A 20568-nucleotide genomic window follows, 5' to 3' on the forward strand; every position below is an offset into this window, starting at 1 on the left:
TAACCTCTCTGCACCTTCCTAAGCAATCTCAGCTGCATAAACTTCACTTTGCATTATCTAACCTAAACTCCTGCTCTAAAACTCTTACCAAGTCAGCTTTATTTTCTGTCAAGTGCTTGACAGTCAGGACTGTTTCTACCTGAGCATAATGCACATGGTGTCAGAGAAACCCAGACCAGACTTAGTCAGCTTGGTACAATGAGCAAGAGACAGGGACTCAGAAGATCTGCCAAGTCTGACTGCTAAATGCCAGAGGTTTGTGAAGTGAGTTTATGTACATGCTCTGGAACTGACAATTTCTGCCACACTGAGCTGTGCTCTGCACCTTTGGCTCTTTCAGCAGCACTGAGAGGTGAGACTGGATCAAATTATGGTTTGTATCAAACACTTTACACAAGGTGAAATGATGAAGGCATCTAAGTAACTACATGTATCATGATTTTGAAACACTGCACAAATCCATGTCCTTACAGCTATTTCCAAAGTTCAGGCAGCTTTCTCCCGATCAGTCACCATTGCATGGAACACTTCCAACGTCCATTTGATTTTCCCTGTACACTAATGGGGTCTACAGGTTGGTGGTTTTCCCCTCTAAAAACAGGACACCTACTGTGAACTCTCATTCTATTCTAATCATCAAATCTGCAATATCATCCAGCTCCTCCTGCTCTCCTTCATTCTCACGTATCTCAACTCACATCAGCAACAAGGACTTGCTCTGTTCAGCAAAACACCAAAAGAAATTTGATTGCTACAGGTCCCATTGGTGCACTCATGCCTGTTCTTGTGCTCCTCACACTTCCACAGCAATCCTCCTCTCTTCCACATGAACTCAAAATTCCCTCTTGGTATCTGTCAAATGCTTTACCAAAGCTTTTCTCCTTTTGTGAAGAAAATAATGTCTGGGTCCAGTTTACTATCGAATGTTTTCTCTGTTACCACAGTCAAATTAACACAGGCTTTCATCTCCTTGATCAAAAGGGATTTAAGGTTTAAGAAGAAGCTTTTATATTATAAGCTAAAAATGCATTAGCTGGAAATAGCAAGAACTAGGTTTTATCAGTCAAGCAAAAATTAGTAGCCAGCCACAATGATAAAGACATGAAGAGACATCTACAAACTGAAATGTATTAGAGGAATTCTAACAGACTAAGGGATCTATTAATGCTCTTGGATCAAACCTCATTAAGCCTAATTTTCCTCATCTCCATCTTTTCAATATATTATCTCAAACTAACAGGACATGAGCTTTCCTGGCAGGAGCTAGATCACAGAAAGACACCTGTGCTCATGACATTTTAGAAAAAAGAAAGATCTCAGCAGCAGAAAAACCTACTTTCATTGGCAGCTCACTCTCGGTAGTGTATTCCAGTGAGTACAACTGGAACACAATTACTTAAAAGGGAACCACAATAACCAAAAATGTAGAACAACTTGCAACTCCAATCTCATGTTTTGCATTAAACAGAAAAAAGCTCACAGAAATGAAAGATTTCAAAGCAATTCTATGTCATCAGAATACTGCTTAATGGAAGAGTGGTCTTCTCAACAGATCAATGTTACCAGCATCTACAATTATGCTGTGACCACACAACACCCATTACACCTACCCATAAAGCCAGGTAAGTCTCTGAAAACTTTACTACAAATGGAAAGAAAATGAGACAGGCTAAAGAACAAAAAAAAAAAAAAAAATTAAAAAAAGGGGAAAAGCCTCTTTTGATTCCATCTAAACCACAGCTATGCAAACAATACAATCATATGAGTGGATTCTATTGACCTCTCAAACCCTAAACTAAAAAGCCAACAAATCCATCTTTTTCATATGTATCTCAGATGAGAGCTGTGTGCTCAGTTATAATCTAATCAATCCATATCCCTCTTAAAGAAATCCTACTTCCTTGAAAGAAGCTGTTGGATAAATGGCACGATTTCAGAAGCAAAGGAAAGCTGGAAGTTGTACACCTGGCCACTAACTAGGGAAAAACTACAGTAGGGAAATCAGTAGAAACAAGGCTACCAGGGACACACAGCCATGGGCAAACTTTTATTCCTTTAAACTACAATAGCTACATTGACACTGAATTGCAGGATTTTCTCTTAGCATTTCTACATATGCTTTCAAAACAGCTCAGGAATATATAATAATTACTAATTTACAAGGGGGGAAATATTTTACTGTAGTTAAAGAATAAGATTAGCAAAACTCAAAAAAAAATTGGTTTAATCTGTAAAATAAAAATCTTTCCTTTGAGTCTCTTAGTAAATAAGAAGCTGCTACACTTGACAGTCTCTGAACTTGCACTGAAACTAAGAATCCTTCCACAGGATGTTATGAACCCCACACCGTATCAATACTAAATTCTAGCACAGACATACACTGTGTTTTCTTTAACAGTATCATCACAAACCAAACTAAACCAAAGCAGATAAAGTATTTAATAATCACAATCCCTCCCAATATTCTGCTGTTGCCTTTTCCAAGCCTGTAATGTCTTTGAGTACTTACGAAAGAATTCGGTCGAGTTTTGGTCCATGGCGTCCCTGAAGGGCAGTGGGGGGCTTGTACACCCTCATCATTCCTTACTATCTGTACAGCTCCTCTGCTCCTGGAGCTCTTTATTTATGAAGCAGTGACCATTTTGAAGTTATTTATAAACATTAACTCATTAAATTCCCAAGTGTCATTTTAGATACCAACTCAGTGACTCATATTCCTGACAGTGTATTTACCACGGCTGGGAGAGAAGGTAAATTTACATGCACCAGTAGCACACACAGGCATGCCATGAACTAATCTTGTATTTTAAAATGGTCTTTGGCATTAGGTAACTCTGCAGCTATTAACAAATATGTATGTCAACTGAAGCTGGCTCATTATCAATCAGTGGAATTTATAAACACTGCCTGGCCATCACTCCGACAAAATGTAAAACAACCCACAGAACAAAATATCCCTTCAGTTTTGAGGATCAAAAATGGAAGCTGGAGTGTTTTAAAGCTTGCTATTACTGTACTGAAGTGAGTGCAAATTAAGGAAAATTACAGCTAGCTTCAAGTACTCCTTGAGAGGGAAAGCATCCACCATGTGTTAAGGTTTCTTAAAAGACAGTAACTAAGTCATCCATTCACCAGAAAAAATTACTTCATTACACCTTATGTGTAATCTTGGCCTTATAAAAACCTCAGTTTCAGATGGCACATCTGGTCCTAGCAGCCTTAGAAACTATATCACTGCCCAGTAAGCAATATAAATATTCAAGTAGGAAGCTCTGCAGCAAAATAAACAAAGTAGTTTTACCCAAAATGTAAGGGCATCTAAATCCTTTCTAAACTTGAGAAAAATCTCTGAACCAAAATAATGTACTTCTGCTGGCAATGAACTAATTTCACCCTTCAATTCCCAATTTTCCCAAGATTCCTGGCCACTGGTTATGAAAGCAAAGGAAAACATCAGACCCTGATGGTTGAAGAGCTCTCTTTATTGTGCCACTCTTCACTGGTCAGTTCTTTGGCAAAACACTTCTGAAGAAATGTTTCTATTTCTGCCTAGGAAAACCCTGAAGCTCCAAGCCACATAATTTAACTTTGAAATTAGTCCTTCTCTGAGCAGAGGCTTAGACTAGACCTCCACAGGGTCCCTTTAATTTTCATGCAGGCAGATATTTTTCTCCAGCCTAGAATAATTTAAAAAACATTTTCCTGCACTTAACACAGGAATCAGTTACACACCACTAAACCCAGGCACACCTAAGAGGAGGGACAGGAGAGCAGAACTCAAAGACAACTATTATCAAGGCACATTTTACAGAAAACCCCCACCCAACAGACACACATTCCACAAGCCATAGACTTGGCAAAGCCTTTCTCCTGATCCATCACAAACCCCATGTTCCTTCCCACGCAGTAACATTTATTCCCATTTCTTGCATTCCCTGTAGTCTTACTGCTCCCCACAGGATTCAAGTCTGCCCACACTGCTTTTACCCTTTAGTGAGATTGGAAATGTCACTTGGAGATATGTTAAAAGTAATATATATTTCAACCTTTTCTTCCCAACTATTTACTACTCTCTGCATTATGGTAGTAACTCCTCTTCTTAGAGCCTGAAAGCTGCAAGACAGTTACTACAGAAGAGAAGTTCTAGCTTAGAGTTAATTGAGCTTTATTGTTACCATGTAGTTAGAGGAGTAATGAGACTGAAGAAGCATTGGTGAAATGTTTTAACAAAATTACATGTTCTTCTTAAGCTTAATGACACAGCGGCAATAGTCCTTCCACGGACAATCTGCCTAGCAGCATGAGTAAACACTCATTCCAGGCCTCCATCCTTGTTCCAGGGAAAACAAAACAAACCCAGAACCAGACTTCAAAGAGGATATTGCATTAAATGGAAACAAGTCAAGCACACTGATCAAAAAAGCCAAGCCATAAGAATGCCATCTGATAGGATGTCCTTCACATACCAAAAATTTCAAGAGACTTTCAGAGCTCTTAATATAGGGCAGCACTTATTCTGAGGAGATGCCACTCTACAGTGCTTCTCTCCAAAGTATTTCAGCATTATAAATTTCAGATAATGCAGCTTTCTAAAGGAACAGACGGCAAATAAAAATACTAAAAACCACTAATGTAGGACAGAAAAAAAATAGAAAGAAAAAAAGGCTTTTTAAAAGTCTGTCAAAAGAAGTGACATAAAAGACTTTTATCATGACAGCAAACTTGCACATGAACACATCAAACAGACAGATTTGTAATGAGGTTCTTGCTATTTGTTCTTAAACAAGGTAACTTTCAGATAAAGTGACTCCTGCTCAGATTTAAGAAGACACAGAACAAAAGAGACAGACAAGTATGATGCCAATTTTGATGGCAACCCTTTGTTCAACATATAGAGCTTCTTTATCAAATGAATTATTCCTAAATTGGCAATGTGGTTCTGCTCACCTCTTCATAAACATACTAAATGCTGGATAGCAAATAGAAACACCTTCAGTGCTAATTAGACCCAACAAGTTTAAGCATTCTTCCAGTCAGCACAAAAAGCCATTAGGTGCATTTACACCATCAGTCTGGACCACCTCCCATTTATTCAAGGCTCCTGCTCCCTGGATCTGTCCTGCATGTGACCTGAATCATTCCCAGCATCCCTTCAGGAAGGGAACAGCTAATCTCCTGGGAGTATTTTGATGGTAAAATAATCCAGGATTGCAGCACAGGCAGTGTGCTTGGGACAGCCCAAGGTCTTGCTGTTGTCCCTTAGCCCAGTGTGACAGCACTGTCCTAAAGCCTTTGCCATGTCAGACACCCATAACCCACACACTCACCCCACAAAAGTGGGAAGATGGCAGCCACAGAGTTTGTAGAAATTGGGCACTTCATCAATACATAATGATTATTAAAAGGAAGGGGGAAAAAATTTGTATGTTCAAAATGCTACAGGTCTGAAAAAATATCCCACAGGGATAGAAATTGAATGGAACAGCTTAGCTTGGAGAAAGCCCCAACTGGCCAGGGGTACACAGACCAGTCACTGAGGGCAGCACAGATATAACCAGCAGTGCTCCAGTTGAAAATTAAACTGCTAAAAGCTCCTTTAATTTATACACTAAAAGCAGAAAATTAAGGCTTTTTGCTAAAGAATACAGTGAAAAGGCAAACAAGATTTGCAATAGAATGCTCTGATCTAGCACATCCACGCTCAGGACAAAAGCCCTGTCATTCATGATGACTCAGTTCTCTGCTTCTGAAACTTCCTTCCTCGCTTGCTGCTTTTTTCAGTGTCAAAAACTCAACACACAACAGTCACTGGAAAATTAATTAGCCTGGTTGAAAATGACAACAGTGAAATCTCCCAAAGCTTCCCCTCTGATCTTCAACTCTTTCCTGGCATGCCAATTCCAACTGCATTGTTTGAATGGGTGGAGAGCAGGAACAAGGGACCCAGCAACAAAGTTTTTACAGAGTGGCATTGAAAACTGTGCACATACAAATGCTGCCCTGGTGCAGGAGAGCAATTCTAACTCCTTGACATTTATTTTCTCCTCATTAAGAGTTCTCACTTCCTTGAACTGAACAGCTGTTCATTTTTAATACCATACCTTCTCTGGATTTCCATTTCTTCTTGTGATGGACCATTTTGTACTTGAGAGGGAAGCTGTGAATTCTGTCGAGGCAATGTAGGACCTGAGAGCAAAGACAGATCCTAAATTAATGGTTTGAATTTTTACCATGCAAAAAAAAAAAGGCACAAAATCAAAGAAAAAGGCCAGCCATCACACAACATTTTAAGAACTGCTCACTTTTGCTTTTTAAGCCAAACAAGCTCAACAACATAATGCAGCAAATAAAAACTGCAACCTCACACATGTACAATGTTACCTCACGCATCTGCAGAATGAATTTATTTCACATGGATGGAAAGGTCTCACAAAAATGCAAAACAAACTTTCTGTAGGATGGAATTTGACAAAAGCTTTGAAAAGCACTCTAAGTCTGATTTTTTTTTTTTTTTTTATTAAAACAATGAACAAATACTCTTGGAGGAGCAGGAAAGGCTCAAAAAATGAAACCACTCACCTAAATAGAACACTGGAAAAGGGGGAGAAAACAGAAAAAGGAAAAAAACAAAAGAACAGGAGAAAAACCATCAGAACCATACCACCACACTGAGAGAAGGAAGATAAAGCATGTTTCTACAGGTCACACCAAATTTTACTCAGATTTCAGGTCATCAACTTGGATCAAAGACCTTTTCTGCATAGGTAAGCATTGTGTCCAAAGGAATGGGGGCACATTACAAATGTGCAAACTGTGAATTCTGCTAAGCATAGGAGATGCAAAAGGGAAGGTCATGCAAAATCATCTTCAGCCTTTACTGATGGGAAATTCTGAACCATACAACTTTCAAGTAATTGAGATCTGTATTGTAGAAACAAAAAAAGCTTTACCATTTTAATCACACATGTATTTACAGCACAAAACTGTGTAAAAAGAAGTGAAGAACAAAGTGTGGAATTGAATACAGGAGACCAAGATTATGGAATTCATAAGAAACAAGAATTAAAACCTATTAAAACATCAAGTTTTGAAAATGTCCAAGAGCACAGCAGTGATTTCCCACTGATATTCCACCAAACCAGTTAAGAGTTATGGAGTTGTAATGTGATCTTCCCCATCTCAAATACCAAAATACAAAATCTTTTCCCATCTGAATTTGTGAAAGTCACCCAAACCAAAAAAAGACCATGTGTGATACACATCAAGGACAGGCAATTTGCTTGAGACACAGCAAAGAAGTGCCTTGTTTAAAAGCCCTACCAAGGTTAATTTCCTCAGAATGCCACAGTATTGTGTCCACTGTGATCTTTAATCATGAAAATTATAAAAGTGCACACTCTCTATGTACCCTACAATTACAAAAAGTAATGGGACTTAATTGTGGAGGATGAAAGCAGGCAGTGCACTACAGAGGTGCTGTCTTCCTTAGTTATTCTTTCAGCAAGCATTAGGCCCTTATACCTAATGCCTTGATCTTGCTTGGGATGCACAAGTTTTGCTTGAACTACCTCCAAGAGACACCCCCAGGTAGAAAACCTATAATATTTTAAATGCAAAAAAATTTAATTATTAATTTATTAAATTAATAATTAAATTATTAAATGATAATTAAAAATTAATTAATAATTTATCAGTTAAATGATCATTAAGGAGAAATATCTGCCATGTGGCTCATCTGGAAAACTTCTCTGCTTTAAACCTTCTGTAAGACACACATCCTGCTCTCCTCTCCCCTGTGTGACAGGTGGGAGGTTTAATGCCCATGACTGCAGCTCCCAGGCAGCTGGGCTATTTGCTGCCTGCAGCAGGCTTCAGCCTTTCATGGCCTTTCCCAAGCAGACACAATCCAGCAGCACTGAAAGGTGCTGTAAACACCAGCACTGCTGCTTTGCCATGCCCAGCAGAACACTTGGAGTAAGTCAAGGCTCACAGCTTGAGCTGCAAGCAACACTTTGAGTATCAGATATGGGATGAAATTCCTGTCTTATTCCACAGAATGGAACATGCTGACCTGAAAATTAATAATGAAAAACAGAAATGAAATGGTCACAATGTGTCCATATACCAACCAGAACTACTTTGTGCTGAAAATGCCATAGAAATGAAAAGTTCAAGCTTCCACCAATTTAATCTTTAAGAGTATTCAAAAGGGTTTTCTTGAAGAAGATATTATCATGCTGCAGTAGCTGGGTGCAGACCACCACTCTCCAACCTTTTTACCATAATCCTTCTTTAGCCAACACCTCCAGAAAGTAAACACCAAACTTCATCTGCACTGGCTATTCCAACACACCCAGCTGTGAGAAAACCTGTTCTTGCAGCCTCAAACTTTGTTCCAGAGCACTGTTCTTCAGAAAACCACCAATTTCTCCATCAATTCTGCACAAGGCAAACATGAGCAAGCCAAGGCAGCTTTAGCTTGGCCAGCCTGCTCCAGTGATGGGTTTCTTTCACAGCTATGCACACAGAAGAGGGGAAATAAAAAAAATCACCTGCTGGCAATGAACCTGGTGGTTCCAGGACTTCTTACACATTTTTGCCTTAAGGAATTGCAACCTGATTACACCAAAGGCTTTTAAGAAAAGGGAAGTTCAGCTCTCAAGTCATCTGTCCTGTTTTCTCATGGGATTTCCCTCTGCAGCCACCCTGCTAATGAACATTAGGATGTTAAAGGTACATGCCAGGTGGCAAAGCATGTTTTATCCTAGAATTTATTACAGCAAGCTAAGACAACCACTTGATTGCTAAAATACAACTGCCTGGGTAGCAGGACAGGTGGTATATTAAATAAACAGGAACTAGCTAACAAAAACCACTCTCAGAGGCTTCTGAACACTTTAAGATACCTCAGAAACATCAACCCCCATGAGAAATATTCAGATTCTGCCTGGAAAAGAACTCTGATCCTTTTACAGGATCAATTTATCTTCAGAAACCAATAAAAGCCAAGTGAGAGATGAGGCTGAATGGTCTATTCATTCTGAGTTTTCTTTAAAACCTAACATCTCTCTTTTTCTAAAAAAGCACAGATGGTGCACTCTGCAGCACATTCTGACAGACAGAGGATATAATTTTATACTAATTTGTTCAGCAGCCATTCCAGTTTCAGTGCTTTCTGGTTTTCAGCTTATTTTCACCTTTGCATCACCCTTCCTCTATGACAGTTCAGGCAACTGTGTGCTGAGAGATGGACTGGCAATCTAACACATTAAAAATCTCAGGGAAAAAAGCCTGCATTAAACATTTCCACCAGCTAGATGACAGCCAGACCTGGTTCTTCATGCAGTCACAGACAATTAGGGTGGCACCAACATCAGACTGCTGGGGACTGCTTGAACCAAATCAAGCATCCCCAACATCACCCTTTTAAACCACAACCAGAGTTACAGTTTATCAAACTCCTTAATTTTTTTAGCCCTAATTGGCTGGTTACTTTGTATCTCTGCTCAAAAGCCAAACCAATTTCAGTTACACAACTCTAAGAAAGCACAGCTGGCAAGCTGGGGAAGGAAACACAGGGTTTGTCCTCCCTCAATGCCTTTTGTTCCTCTGCTGCTTCACTCTTTCAGTTCCCTCCTCTCTTTTGGAGTGTCACACCACACCCCACTTCATTTCATGCCAGCTGCAGTGGATGTTATCAGTGTTGACACTGGCTGATATTGAAAATATCACATTCCTGTAGCCCTAAAAAACCCCCCAAGCATCAGCTGTTCAAGATTGGCACAACACATGTCCTGCAAATTCCACACTGAGCTGCAGTGGTGTTTTCCTTTGGCTGCACAGGCTCACTTGGGAGCTGGATGGATGGAAAGGGGTTTGGGGGGACCAGGGGCAGCCAGATCATGTGAAATCTTCCTCAGAACCTCACATGCCCTAAATCAAGAGGGCAAAACCACACAGCTAACCTCACTCCTACAATTCCTGTACTTCAGAGTACAGCTTATTCTCACCCTAATTTTTAACTAAACCTACTAAAGCTGGTCGAATATCACATATAAGAATTTTAGTTTGAGGTAAAGATCTCCATTTTCTCCCCAGAGAAAAAGTTTATATAAACAACTCAGTAACTAAGAAATTCCACCCCTTCACTTCTCAGTATGTTAGTGCCAAAACTAAGCAGTGTTCCAATTATACAGTCTGATATCCAAATCCAAGTGTGACTTGTCTTTTAGAAGTCTTTTCAAAGACTGAAAGTGGACAGCAAATTTATTTATACATTTCTATGATATAAACATGAGTGACCTGGCTAATTATAATCTTTGGAAAATATTTTCTTTAAGGAGAGTTGGAATACTCCCACTAAACAAAGCCCACACCCCAGGCAAAAGTTCAAAGCTACAGCCAAAAAGATGTGTTTTTGTTAGGGTATATAAGAACTTACAAAAAAAAAATTGTGTTTAAATGGTTAAAGGTTTTCTGAATGAATGGAAAGCAGGCTTTTCAGAGATTTGTGCAGGAAGCAGTAAGAACAACAACTGTGGTATCCCTCTTTGATGTGTCTCCAGCTCCTTTCAGAGCCTGTCCTGCTCCAGGCCATGCCAGAACAAAGGCTGGGTTGATTTTCTAACCAGCCTTGAGCAGAACCAAAACCACATCACTGCTCAAGCCACAGCAATTTATTTAAACTAACAGAGACAAACTGTCATCTTCAAGTACAGATTTTTGATGCAGTATCATCAAAATACCAATGAGGACAGCATGGGTTAGAAATTTTTAAAACCTAAGCAGATCCACTGAAAGAAACAAAACAAACCATATAGAATGTATTGATCATCTTATCAGTGTAAGTTTATTTTATATCCTCCATAGGTGTTATGGGTTTATATGCAAGACCATGATGGCCAAAAACCAGGGCATTAACTGGTGACAACATTTCCTCCAGTACCTCTGTTTGGGTGAATCATCTCCCAGCCAAGGCTTCCCTTCCCTTCAAACACCTACTTCCTCACTCACAGCTCCTTTCAGCTGAGTTAATTCACTCATCACTCCAAATTTGAAACTGAACTTTCCACTTCTATCCACAAGCTCTTTTAACTCGATGGAGGCAATAAAAGGCAACGAGAACAACAGAACTGTTCATGAAAGCACACATGAATTTCAGCAGAGCTAAGGCTCCTATCAGTGCCAGCAGAAGCCCCTATCAGAGCCAGCAGTGCCTTGGAAACCAGGCTCTGATAACCTGGGAGCCAGGCTTGGCTCAGCCCCAGGGTGCTGGGGGACATCAGCAGCTTCCAGCGTCCCTCTGCCATCCTGGCATGGCCAGGGACACAGCTTCACCAGCAGGGAACTACAGCTGCTGGATGAAACTACAACACCACAAACATAAAGGAGCAAATATTGAAGTTAAATCTGTCAATACCATCCACTGTGGGATATTTAGAGCTCCCCCTCCAGCCTTAGCTGTGCCAAAATTTGTTTAAATAGCAATGTTATTGGTGATGACTGTCACTCCTGGGGGATATGAGCCCAACCAAGGTGTATTTCACAACTATCTTCATGACTTTTATGAAAACACCCTGCTCCCAAAAGGCAGATTTAATCTATCTACAACTTCTACTGATAATATTTTTAAAGACAACACTATAAACCCTCAACTGTAAAATATACTGACATTCCTCTATGTTTATTAAGCAAAACCTTATCCATAAATTAATGTACTTCTATTTGTATTTGCCATGCAGTTTAGACCAGCTACCCAATTTTAATTAAATTCTTCAGTTTGTTCACCTAAAATTTAATGCTTTCACATGATACACCACTAATTCTGAAGAACCAAAAAATTAGAAACACCATATGGGCAACCCTTAAAAGTCTGAATAACTCTGAAAACTTAGCAACCCTCCCTTCACTTCCAAACACCACAACTCACACTGATGATGCTTTCAATAATCTTATCTGCAATTACCATGAAGAGGAAATACTCTGCCCAATAAATAGGTAGGACTTCCTGCAGGGTCAGCATTTTGGCACATAAATCAGGATTACCTAATCAGTATCAGCTATTACAAACACCTGGTAACAACCTAAAAAAATTATGTAATCAATCCAACATTTAAAAGGAAGGGAAAAATCTTGTTAGCAAGACCAGAGATATTATCCAACTTTTGACAACACAGGTAATAAAAACACCATCATGTTACTCCTGTTCTGACAGGGAGTGCTGACAGCCTGTTCCAGAGGCTGTAGGAGTACAGGTACAGCATCATTACTTCACTGCTGTAGAATTTTCATTCTCCCAAAACAAGTTTTAGCATGACATGAACCAAAACAGTACAAAGAAAATCACCCCCCAAGCTCCACATATACTTTTCTGATTTCAGTCTTCTGTAGTCTCTCTATATATTCCAATTAGGCAACCCCAATTTTTGATTCAGTTTGCATTTCCCAAAGATATTTAATGATTCAACCCATTATTTGAGTGCATTCCTCTATCAGCAAGGATTTAATTACCTATCTCTGCTGGAAGAGAAAGGACTGCACATTAATGTACAGCTGTGAATTAAGATTTGTTTATTTAATAACTGGACAACCTAACTTCTACAGTTACTCATTCAAAAGGAATTCAAAAAACTTGAACCACAGGGGGCTTTTTCCCCTCCAAGGTCAGAAGGATGAAATAATGAGACCTTGGAAACAAAAAAAACCCTCTGATTGTTTTTTTTTCCTCCCCATTTTCCTATGAATTAAACTGTGATCTAAGGCAACACTAGAACAGATTCACTGAAGCCCTTCATGACCTTGCCTTTCTATCCAGAACATTCCAAAATCTTTTAAAGAATCAATATAGAACTGCTACAGATTAGCACAAAAAGCATCACAAATCTTACATCTCTGTAATTCTATGAGAAAGAATGAAAATAGACTTATTTACTGTTGTGACATCCTTCCTTCAGTTCTTCTGCTGCTTTCATCTTCTGCAGCAAGGGACTCCCAGGACCTCCCCAGGTGCAAATCACACATCTAGAAACACCACACTTAGTTTCCTATTCTCTTAGCAAGGCTTTCCTGAGGTTGAAGACAGATGCTACACAAAGCAACACTGATTCCAGCTGAACTAGAAGGTGCTTTTTGCAGCAGAACTGGGTATGATGCTCCTTTGTTCCTCCCAACACAAGCTTCCCTTATGTGACCTTATTCCTTCAAAGAAATAATCCATTGTCTCACACATCAGAGAATTCTCAGCTGTCTCATTTCCCTTCATTGAAGCTTTTTTCCCATTCCAGAGCCACTCTGATTGCAACAATGAGCCCTACTTAATGCAGATATGAAAATTTCCTTTGTAATGCAATGCAAAACCTTTGCAGCAAGCTGTCACCTCCAGACAAGACAATTACTGAATATCTGAACACACTGCACACAGCCTCAGAGCCAGAAATCCTCTTCATTTGACCTCTTAAACTTGATGACATGCACTTGTCATTTGATGAAGGTGTCACTTTTGACCATGTCAAACAGTTATTTAATGTAATGAGTTGTAAGTCTTTGAAAATTTTCCCAAATGAGGGCCAGGAATAAAACCTTGGTTCACTTTTAATGCATTTCTGAAACAGTGTGGGGCAGGAATCTGCAGTATTTAATTCTTTGAAATTCCAGGACAAAATGCAGTCCTGTGTTGTCCTACTCTTCTGGATTTGCTCATTGCCTGCAATCTGCCCAACTAGCCTGCAGGAAAATAGGGTTTGCTAATGCAGGCATTCAAACCAGAACAGAGCTAAAATAAAATAAATTCATTTAAATAAGCAGAGTTCAACCATTTGAGAAGTTAGCATGGTTATTTGATCAGTCCTATTACACAGGGGGAGGATAAATCCTACCTCAGCAGAGCATTTGCAGCAGTTTCACTGATAAGGCAGCCTTTGCTTCCCAGCCCTTTGAGACAAACCTGCACTGGTTTTTTAGCAGAAAGCTGCCACTTGCAGTAAAGCCTTTACTCTTAACCTCAGAGATTTTCACTCTGCACTCTGAACTCAGAAGGACAAAAAGCCTGTCCCTGTGAGCTCAGCAGAGCCTCGACTCCAGCAGATCCACTAGAGGGAGATCCTAAATTAAACAACCTCCAATTTTGCCAGCAGGCAGCAGAACAGCTGAGGATGCCAACTAAAAGATCAATGACATTTTTCAAATATATGCAAGAGAAGGAGACCATGATTTAATTTTATTTTAAAAAGAGTGAGAGAGCCATGGCCAACAGCTGACTTGCAAACCAAGAGGATGTACACAACTTAATCTTTAATATCCCTCAGAAGTCATTTAGATTTCTGTGAACCCTTGCATAAAATTTAAAATTCATCTGCAGCTTTATGAATTTCTGAATAGTATGCTCAGCTAACATTAAAACTGCTTTCCTTTTATGAATAAAATACAACATAAAATAAGCAAGCTAATAAAAGAAATTGCCAAAATGAGAAAGCACAGCAGAAAATAAGGATACTGCAAGAATTTAACTTTAACTGGATGCAATTCTATAATAAAAGGGAAGCTATCTATGGAGGATCTCTTTATTTTTATTTCAGTTGGAGGTTCTATATGCCATTTTGGATACACTGGGAAACACAGCAATTTCTTTAAACTAATAGAGACAAGTTGTCATCTTCAAGTACAGATTTTTGAAGCAGTATCATCAAAATACCAATGAGGACAGCATGGGTTAGAAATTTTAAAAACCCAGGCAGATACATTGAAAGAAACAAAACTAACCATACATAATATATTGATCATCACATACCAGTGGTAAGTTTATTTTATGACACATACCCTCCCAACACCTTTCCAGAAAGAGTAATTTGTTTATAAAAGAGAGGCAGTTGCAATCCATTTCCTAAAATGAAGAGCTAATATTAGAGCCTCAGAGCCTGTGACCTGTCTAAGTAAATATTCATCTATTTCAGAGATCCTGGCAGGGGGAACCTAACACCAAGGATTCATTTCTGGCTGCACTTTTAGGAAATTATCCCAGCTACAGAAAAACAAAATTCACTGAGCTTTGAGCAAGGAGCACAATTAGTTTGTTTCTAAACTGCAAGCCACTTAGCAACCTATTTCCATTATTGAAGCAGCATGTTCAGAAAGATGCTTCTTACACTGAGGCAGGTCAGAAAAATTAAGTAATATCTGGATCAGACAGTGCCAAACTTCCCAGTTGATAAAACCTGGGAACACTTGTTGACAGTATCTAACACAGAAATATTATGAACATTTATCTTTAAACATTGTGTGGAAGTGAGCTGAGGCTGAGAGAGCAATTCCCTGTGCCTTATTAGGATTTATTTTTAGAAGCAGCAGTGCAAAACTGTTCATCTGCTGAAACAATGCTGATGATGTGAAGGTTTGGTTTTATTTCATCTTGATGGAAGCTAGAGCACCTATCTGTCTGTGGCACAGGTGACAGCTCATCTAAAACCAGCACAGCCCTTGGCTGACAGGAGCCAGAGAAGAACAATTATCTCCTTTGCTCACCATTAGCTTGTGATGCAGCTAATTAATGCATTTTGACTTGTGCCTGCTGCTACCACCAAATTAAATTCACAACAAGGAGAAACAAAGTGACAGTGTTGTAATTCAGGAAAAAAAGCTTAAAGGTTAACCCAGTCACTTTCAAACATAGTTACAAACCTTAATTTGTGTCATCTCAGAATTGTTGAGAACAAACCAGAGACCAACCAGGCTGTGGTTAAGTCATACACAGTTATGAAATTTTACAGTCATAAAATTTTAGTTTTATCCAAGTCTTTACAAACTGAAGTTGGCATCTCTGTTTATTAATAAAGTTTTTACTATTGAACAATAGAACAATGCAGCAGCCCACAAACACCTGGCATAAAGTAGCAAGAGAACAAGTCATTAGAGAAATTACAAGCCACAAAATTAAAAAAGGACACAGTGTCTAACTAAAAAAGGAACAATGCTATGCCTGCCTATGTCATTTCATCCTCTCTAGCAGCTCAGTTTCAGTGTCAGGTGGAATTAAACTGAACTACAAAGATGTGTATATGCATAGATATACACTGAAACACAAATTCTTCAAGTACAGGTGATGGGAAAGAACTTGAACCCCTCGAATCTGTGGTAATTACCATCAATCAAGGCTTTTTCATCAAAAGAGTACAAACCAACACTTTATATGTTCCCAAATACTGGCTGGGAGACAGGTGATGAAGAGTCAGAATGCATGAGAAATTTACAACTGAGTAACCCTTAGGGAAAGCAGAACTGAGGGATGCAGAAGAGAAAACACCCAGCTGGGAGGTAGGAGACTGGGAATCACAACTGGGTTGGTTATTTTAGCAGGCAAAAAGAAACCTCCTAACTCTAGCTACCACTTCTATTTTGGCCTCCTGTGTTGTGTAACAATGTAAGCACTGCAGAAACTCTCATCACAGCCTAGACAGATTAGTTTCAAAGGTAAGTCTTGAAAGGACTACCAGAAAAAACTACTTGATAAAACCACCTTTTTTTGCTGTAGTTGAGACAGCCCTGGTACAGTTATCTACAGCCTCTCTTCTACACAAGAGAAAGAAAACTGGCACACAAGTTCTATCTCTTGTTACACAGGCAATCTTTAAAGTTTAATGAGGACAAAAGAATTCTATTTGGTTACAAGAACACAAAAGACTCTTAGTGTTTTAAAAGAAACTCCCTCTGTGTGTGTCACAGTGTTAGACTGATCAATTTGCTGTAGAGCCTACCTAGAATATGTTACAGATATCAGCAGGATACTGACAGCCAGGAAGTTTTCCACCACTGTTTTAAAGCCTGTGTCACCCTGATCTTCAAACAAATGAAATTATAGACCTGGTGTCTAAATTGTCTGTGCTCATCTGAATGTTAGCCCCGGATTCAAGGTCTCTGAGCTAGAAGATTCTGCATGGTAAAAACTGCCAGAGAATTGCAAAGGTTGGAGGAAAAATACCTTCACAATTTTATAATAAACCAGTAACCAGTGAAAAGCAAAAATACCAACACACAATAGGAACCTGGATGTCTCTAGAAATCCTGAAAAGTATCCACCTTACAAGGTACACATGCTTCTTGGGCAGGTCTTTTTGTTTTGCTTCCTTAAAAAAAAAAAAAAAAGGCAAAGCCAGCAATTTCTGCATCTAATATAGAAATATGTAAATTGATTTACTAGCTAGGAAGTGCAATTACAGAGATGCCAGTTGAGCTGAGAAGCACTAATTAGTTAGACAAAACATCCAAGTAATTAAAACACCTAGAGGCTTGCTTATGATTAGAAATAAGACTTACAGACTTTTACACGTGAACATTTGAATTTTTCTGTATTTGAGCAATCTTAGGGGAAGAAAATAAGTGAAGAGAGTCTTACCAGCTTCCTGTGAATTTAATACTTCTAAGGCATGCATCATGGCACTTGCGAAGACATTGGCATCTTCTTTGCTGCCAAAATTCAGACCATACACTTGCCTAGCATCACGCCACTGGTGGAAGGTCTGTGTAGCCTGATTGTACTTCAGCCCTTTTGGAATGGCACAATTGATTACCACCTATAATCATTTAAAAAAACAATACATTTACTTATGTTTAAAATTGCTGTTTCATCAGAAGTTTCAGTTCTGTGTAGATTTTGTTCCTTCACCACACGGGTTAATTCACGACCCATAATCTGTGAAACACAAGGCTGAAAGCACAAAACATTTCCATTTTAATTCCAACACTGTCTGTAATCAGTGATGGGAATACACAAGGGGACTAATGAGATATTCTGTATCAACTTTTGTAGTTAAAGTGTTCTCACTTCAAAAGATGCAGCCATGTTTCCTAACAGCAATGCAGCTCTGACTTCCAGAGACTACTGAAACACACATCTGAAATTCAGAAACTCATTTTCCCATGAATTTCACTGGGTACTTGTTAGGTTTCTTTTTTAACCAAGTTATCACCACCTCCCTGTGGCTGCTGCACCCCTTGGCTTGCAGGGCTTTCAGCAGCAGTTTGCTGGATTTGTACCATGGATCACAGGGTATCATTTGGCAAGATTGTTGTGGCTCACACAAAAGATGAAAATTTGAGCTATTAGGGCAACCATTTACTACAAGCCATCCACTAGGAGGATCCCATTGCACTTGGATAACTATATCCTCTCACCTTTTTCTGCTGAATAATGGGACAAAAAACCCCAGATTTACTCTCAGATGAATGCACAGAGACCATTTATTACTTGGAGTAAATATTTAGTAACAAATCATACAGTTTAGGCTTCAGGTAAATGACCAAAAACAGACCAAAAGAATTCTATTAAATGCTGGGAGGGAGGGAAACAAATAAAGGAAGCTTTCCTCAAACAAAAGATTAGGTTTTAAGCCCATCCCAAGTATCACATGACAGAGCACATTTACAGAGTGCTAATTTGCCATTTAATCATGATCCAGCAACTTCATCAAGGAAATAAAGGTGTAACCCCTGTTACTCCCTTCTCACTCTCTTAAAGTGGTAGATGATCAGCATTACCAAACATCAGAAGGTTTTTTGAACAAAATGACCTGGGGAAATGAGACATCATGTATCCAAGTTTCCATGAGGTAGGAAGAGCTAAAAGAACTGCTGGTGTCTACACAGGCTGCAGCTCACAGTGCAGAGTGGGGGAGAGAAGCTTTCAGGTTGCCACTTTGCCTTAAAAAGAACCAGATGACTTCTGTGTACACCACTAGCCTTTATAAATAGATATCTGTAGGAAGGAATGGCAAAAGGACTATTGCCTTGGGGGTATGCAAAGTGCTTGGATCACAGGGAAAAAGCAATAAAAGTTCTGCTACATCAGTCAAAAACCACAATTTTTTTAAAACTGGCCCCATAATTTTGCTGAAGCCTTAATATTCTAAATTTTCAGAGATTTCCTCACCTGGTGATCCTGAATCTTCCTGCCCACTACTCTGAATGTGTTGTTGCCTGTGTGATGATATATGTGAACTCTGCTGAATCCAGTTGATCCTCCAGCTGGTACCCATTTCTTGTTGGCATCATCGTAGACCATGACAGCAGCTCGTGCTTGGCAGATACTCTGTTCACTGTTAATATACAAAGTGGAGGAGAAAATAAAATTACTTGGGGCAAAGCATCATCTTTCTGGTTAAGTTCTTTTTTTTTTTTTTTTAATTTAAAATGCTAAAGCAATAGTCCTTACAACTTGCTGAAACTCCACCTTTCTGAATACAAAAGCACCAGAACTTTGATATTTTGCTTATATGAGTTCATTCTGAAAAGCTGTGGTCCAGACAGACAGGCCTAACAACTAATAAAAGAGATCAAGAAAGTATTCACTTCTTTTTGCACTTTTCCCCTTACAGTTATTTCCCCCCTCCTTTTCCTCACCACCAGCCATGAATTTTCATTAAATGCCATAACCATATCCAAAGCTTGCTGCAAAGAATCTGGAGTTGCATTAGCTTCATACAATCTACACTTCCCAGTGGAAATTACTTCTACAAGAAGAAATGAGAATGGGAGGCCCTTGCACCTTTTAACATATAGACAAGAAAACAAACACAGAGAATAAAGCCCAGCTCAAAAATTTCATCAGCTCATAAATGAAACACATTTTGACACATTTTACAACAGTTGACAGCCAGATGTAACATTTTCTCCCTGAGAAAAGGTCCTACTGATGACCAGAAAGTGCAAATTCATCAGGAGATTGCTATTGGTAGCTAACCCTGATTATGCCAGTCATCTGGAAGCTGAGCTACAGCCTGAAATTAAAAAGGAGAACATCATGAATGTCATCATATAAGAAACAGATGAAATCAGACCATTCCAAAACCAGACTATTTATTAGGAGAGGAAAGGGTGATACCATGCAGGTTGTCTTTGGGGGGAATGTCCAGATGCAGACAAAAATAGAAAGGAATGATTTCTTATCAGTAAGTCAGGTTCTGTGAACATACCACTCCAGCACATCCAACATTATAGAAAGCACATGATGCCTGGCTTGCAAGGAATGTGGCCTGCCATTTGGAAAACTGAGAAGGCTGAGGAGACATAGGAAAGTAAAGGAGTATTTCTTCATATTTGCTGAAAGAGGGAAAGGATTCCTCCCCTACCCATTTATCTGGATTTGGGTTTTTTTGAGATTTTTATTGGTTGGTTTGGTGTGTCTTTATTGGGGTTTTTTTTTCCAAAGACCATGCTGAATTTCCCAGTATCTTACTTACATCTCCTAACACAAGAAAATTCTGAAGTACATCTAGCTGTTTTGTTAACTTTCAATACAGACATTTTTGAGAAAACAGAATCAATTTCTGTCACACTTTCCATGGCATTCTAACAATTCTACAAGCACTCAATACTGGGATGCTCCTTAGGGCTCATGGAGAAGAGAGAACACTGAGACCATGTCTCTCATGCACATGGGAGATTCATGCACAAATGAGGAAATAGGTTCTTAATTTTAAAAATGCATGTGTTCTAACCCCATCACCTATTCACCAACTAGATCAGAATGGGATTACAACCTTTAATTAGGCCACCCTTTTTCTAGTTTAATTTAGGGATATT

The 20568-nt window shown here is 39.1% G+C and overlaps 1 protein-coding gene across 5 annotated transcripts in view; it reads right to left on the reverse strand.

Moving 5' to 3' along the window:
• ENAH (ENAH actin regulator) overlaps positions 1 to 20568 on the reverse strand; it is a 90433-nt gene that overhangs the window by 27128 nt on the left and 42737 nt on the right. For all 5 annotated transcript variants that reach the window (XM_009093767.4, XM_030235635.2, XM_009093766.4 and 2 more), the window contains exons 2-4: positions 18917 to 19082; positions 17384 to 17561; positions 6102 to 6186 (exon numbers count right to left, since the gene is read on the reverse strand). In XM_009093767.4, the coding sequence (XP_009092015.2) occupies positions 6102 to 6186; positions 17384 to 17561; positions 18917 to 19082 (429 nt within the window). The remainder of the gene's footprint in view (positions 1 to 6101; positions 6187 to 17383; positions 17562 to 18916; positions 19083 to 20568) is intronic.

The sequence above is a fragment of the Serinus canaria genome, chromosome 3 (assembly GCF_022539315.1).
Source record: "Serinus canaria isolate serCan28SL12 chromosome 3, serCan2020, whole genome shotgun sequence".
NCBI classification, from domain to species: Eukaryota; Metazoa; Chordata; class Aves; order Passeriformes; family Fringillidae; genus Serinus; species Serinus canaria.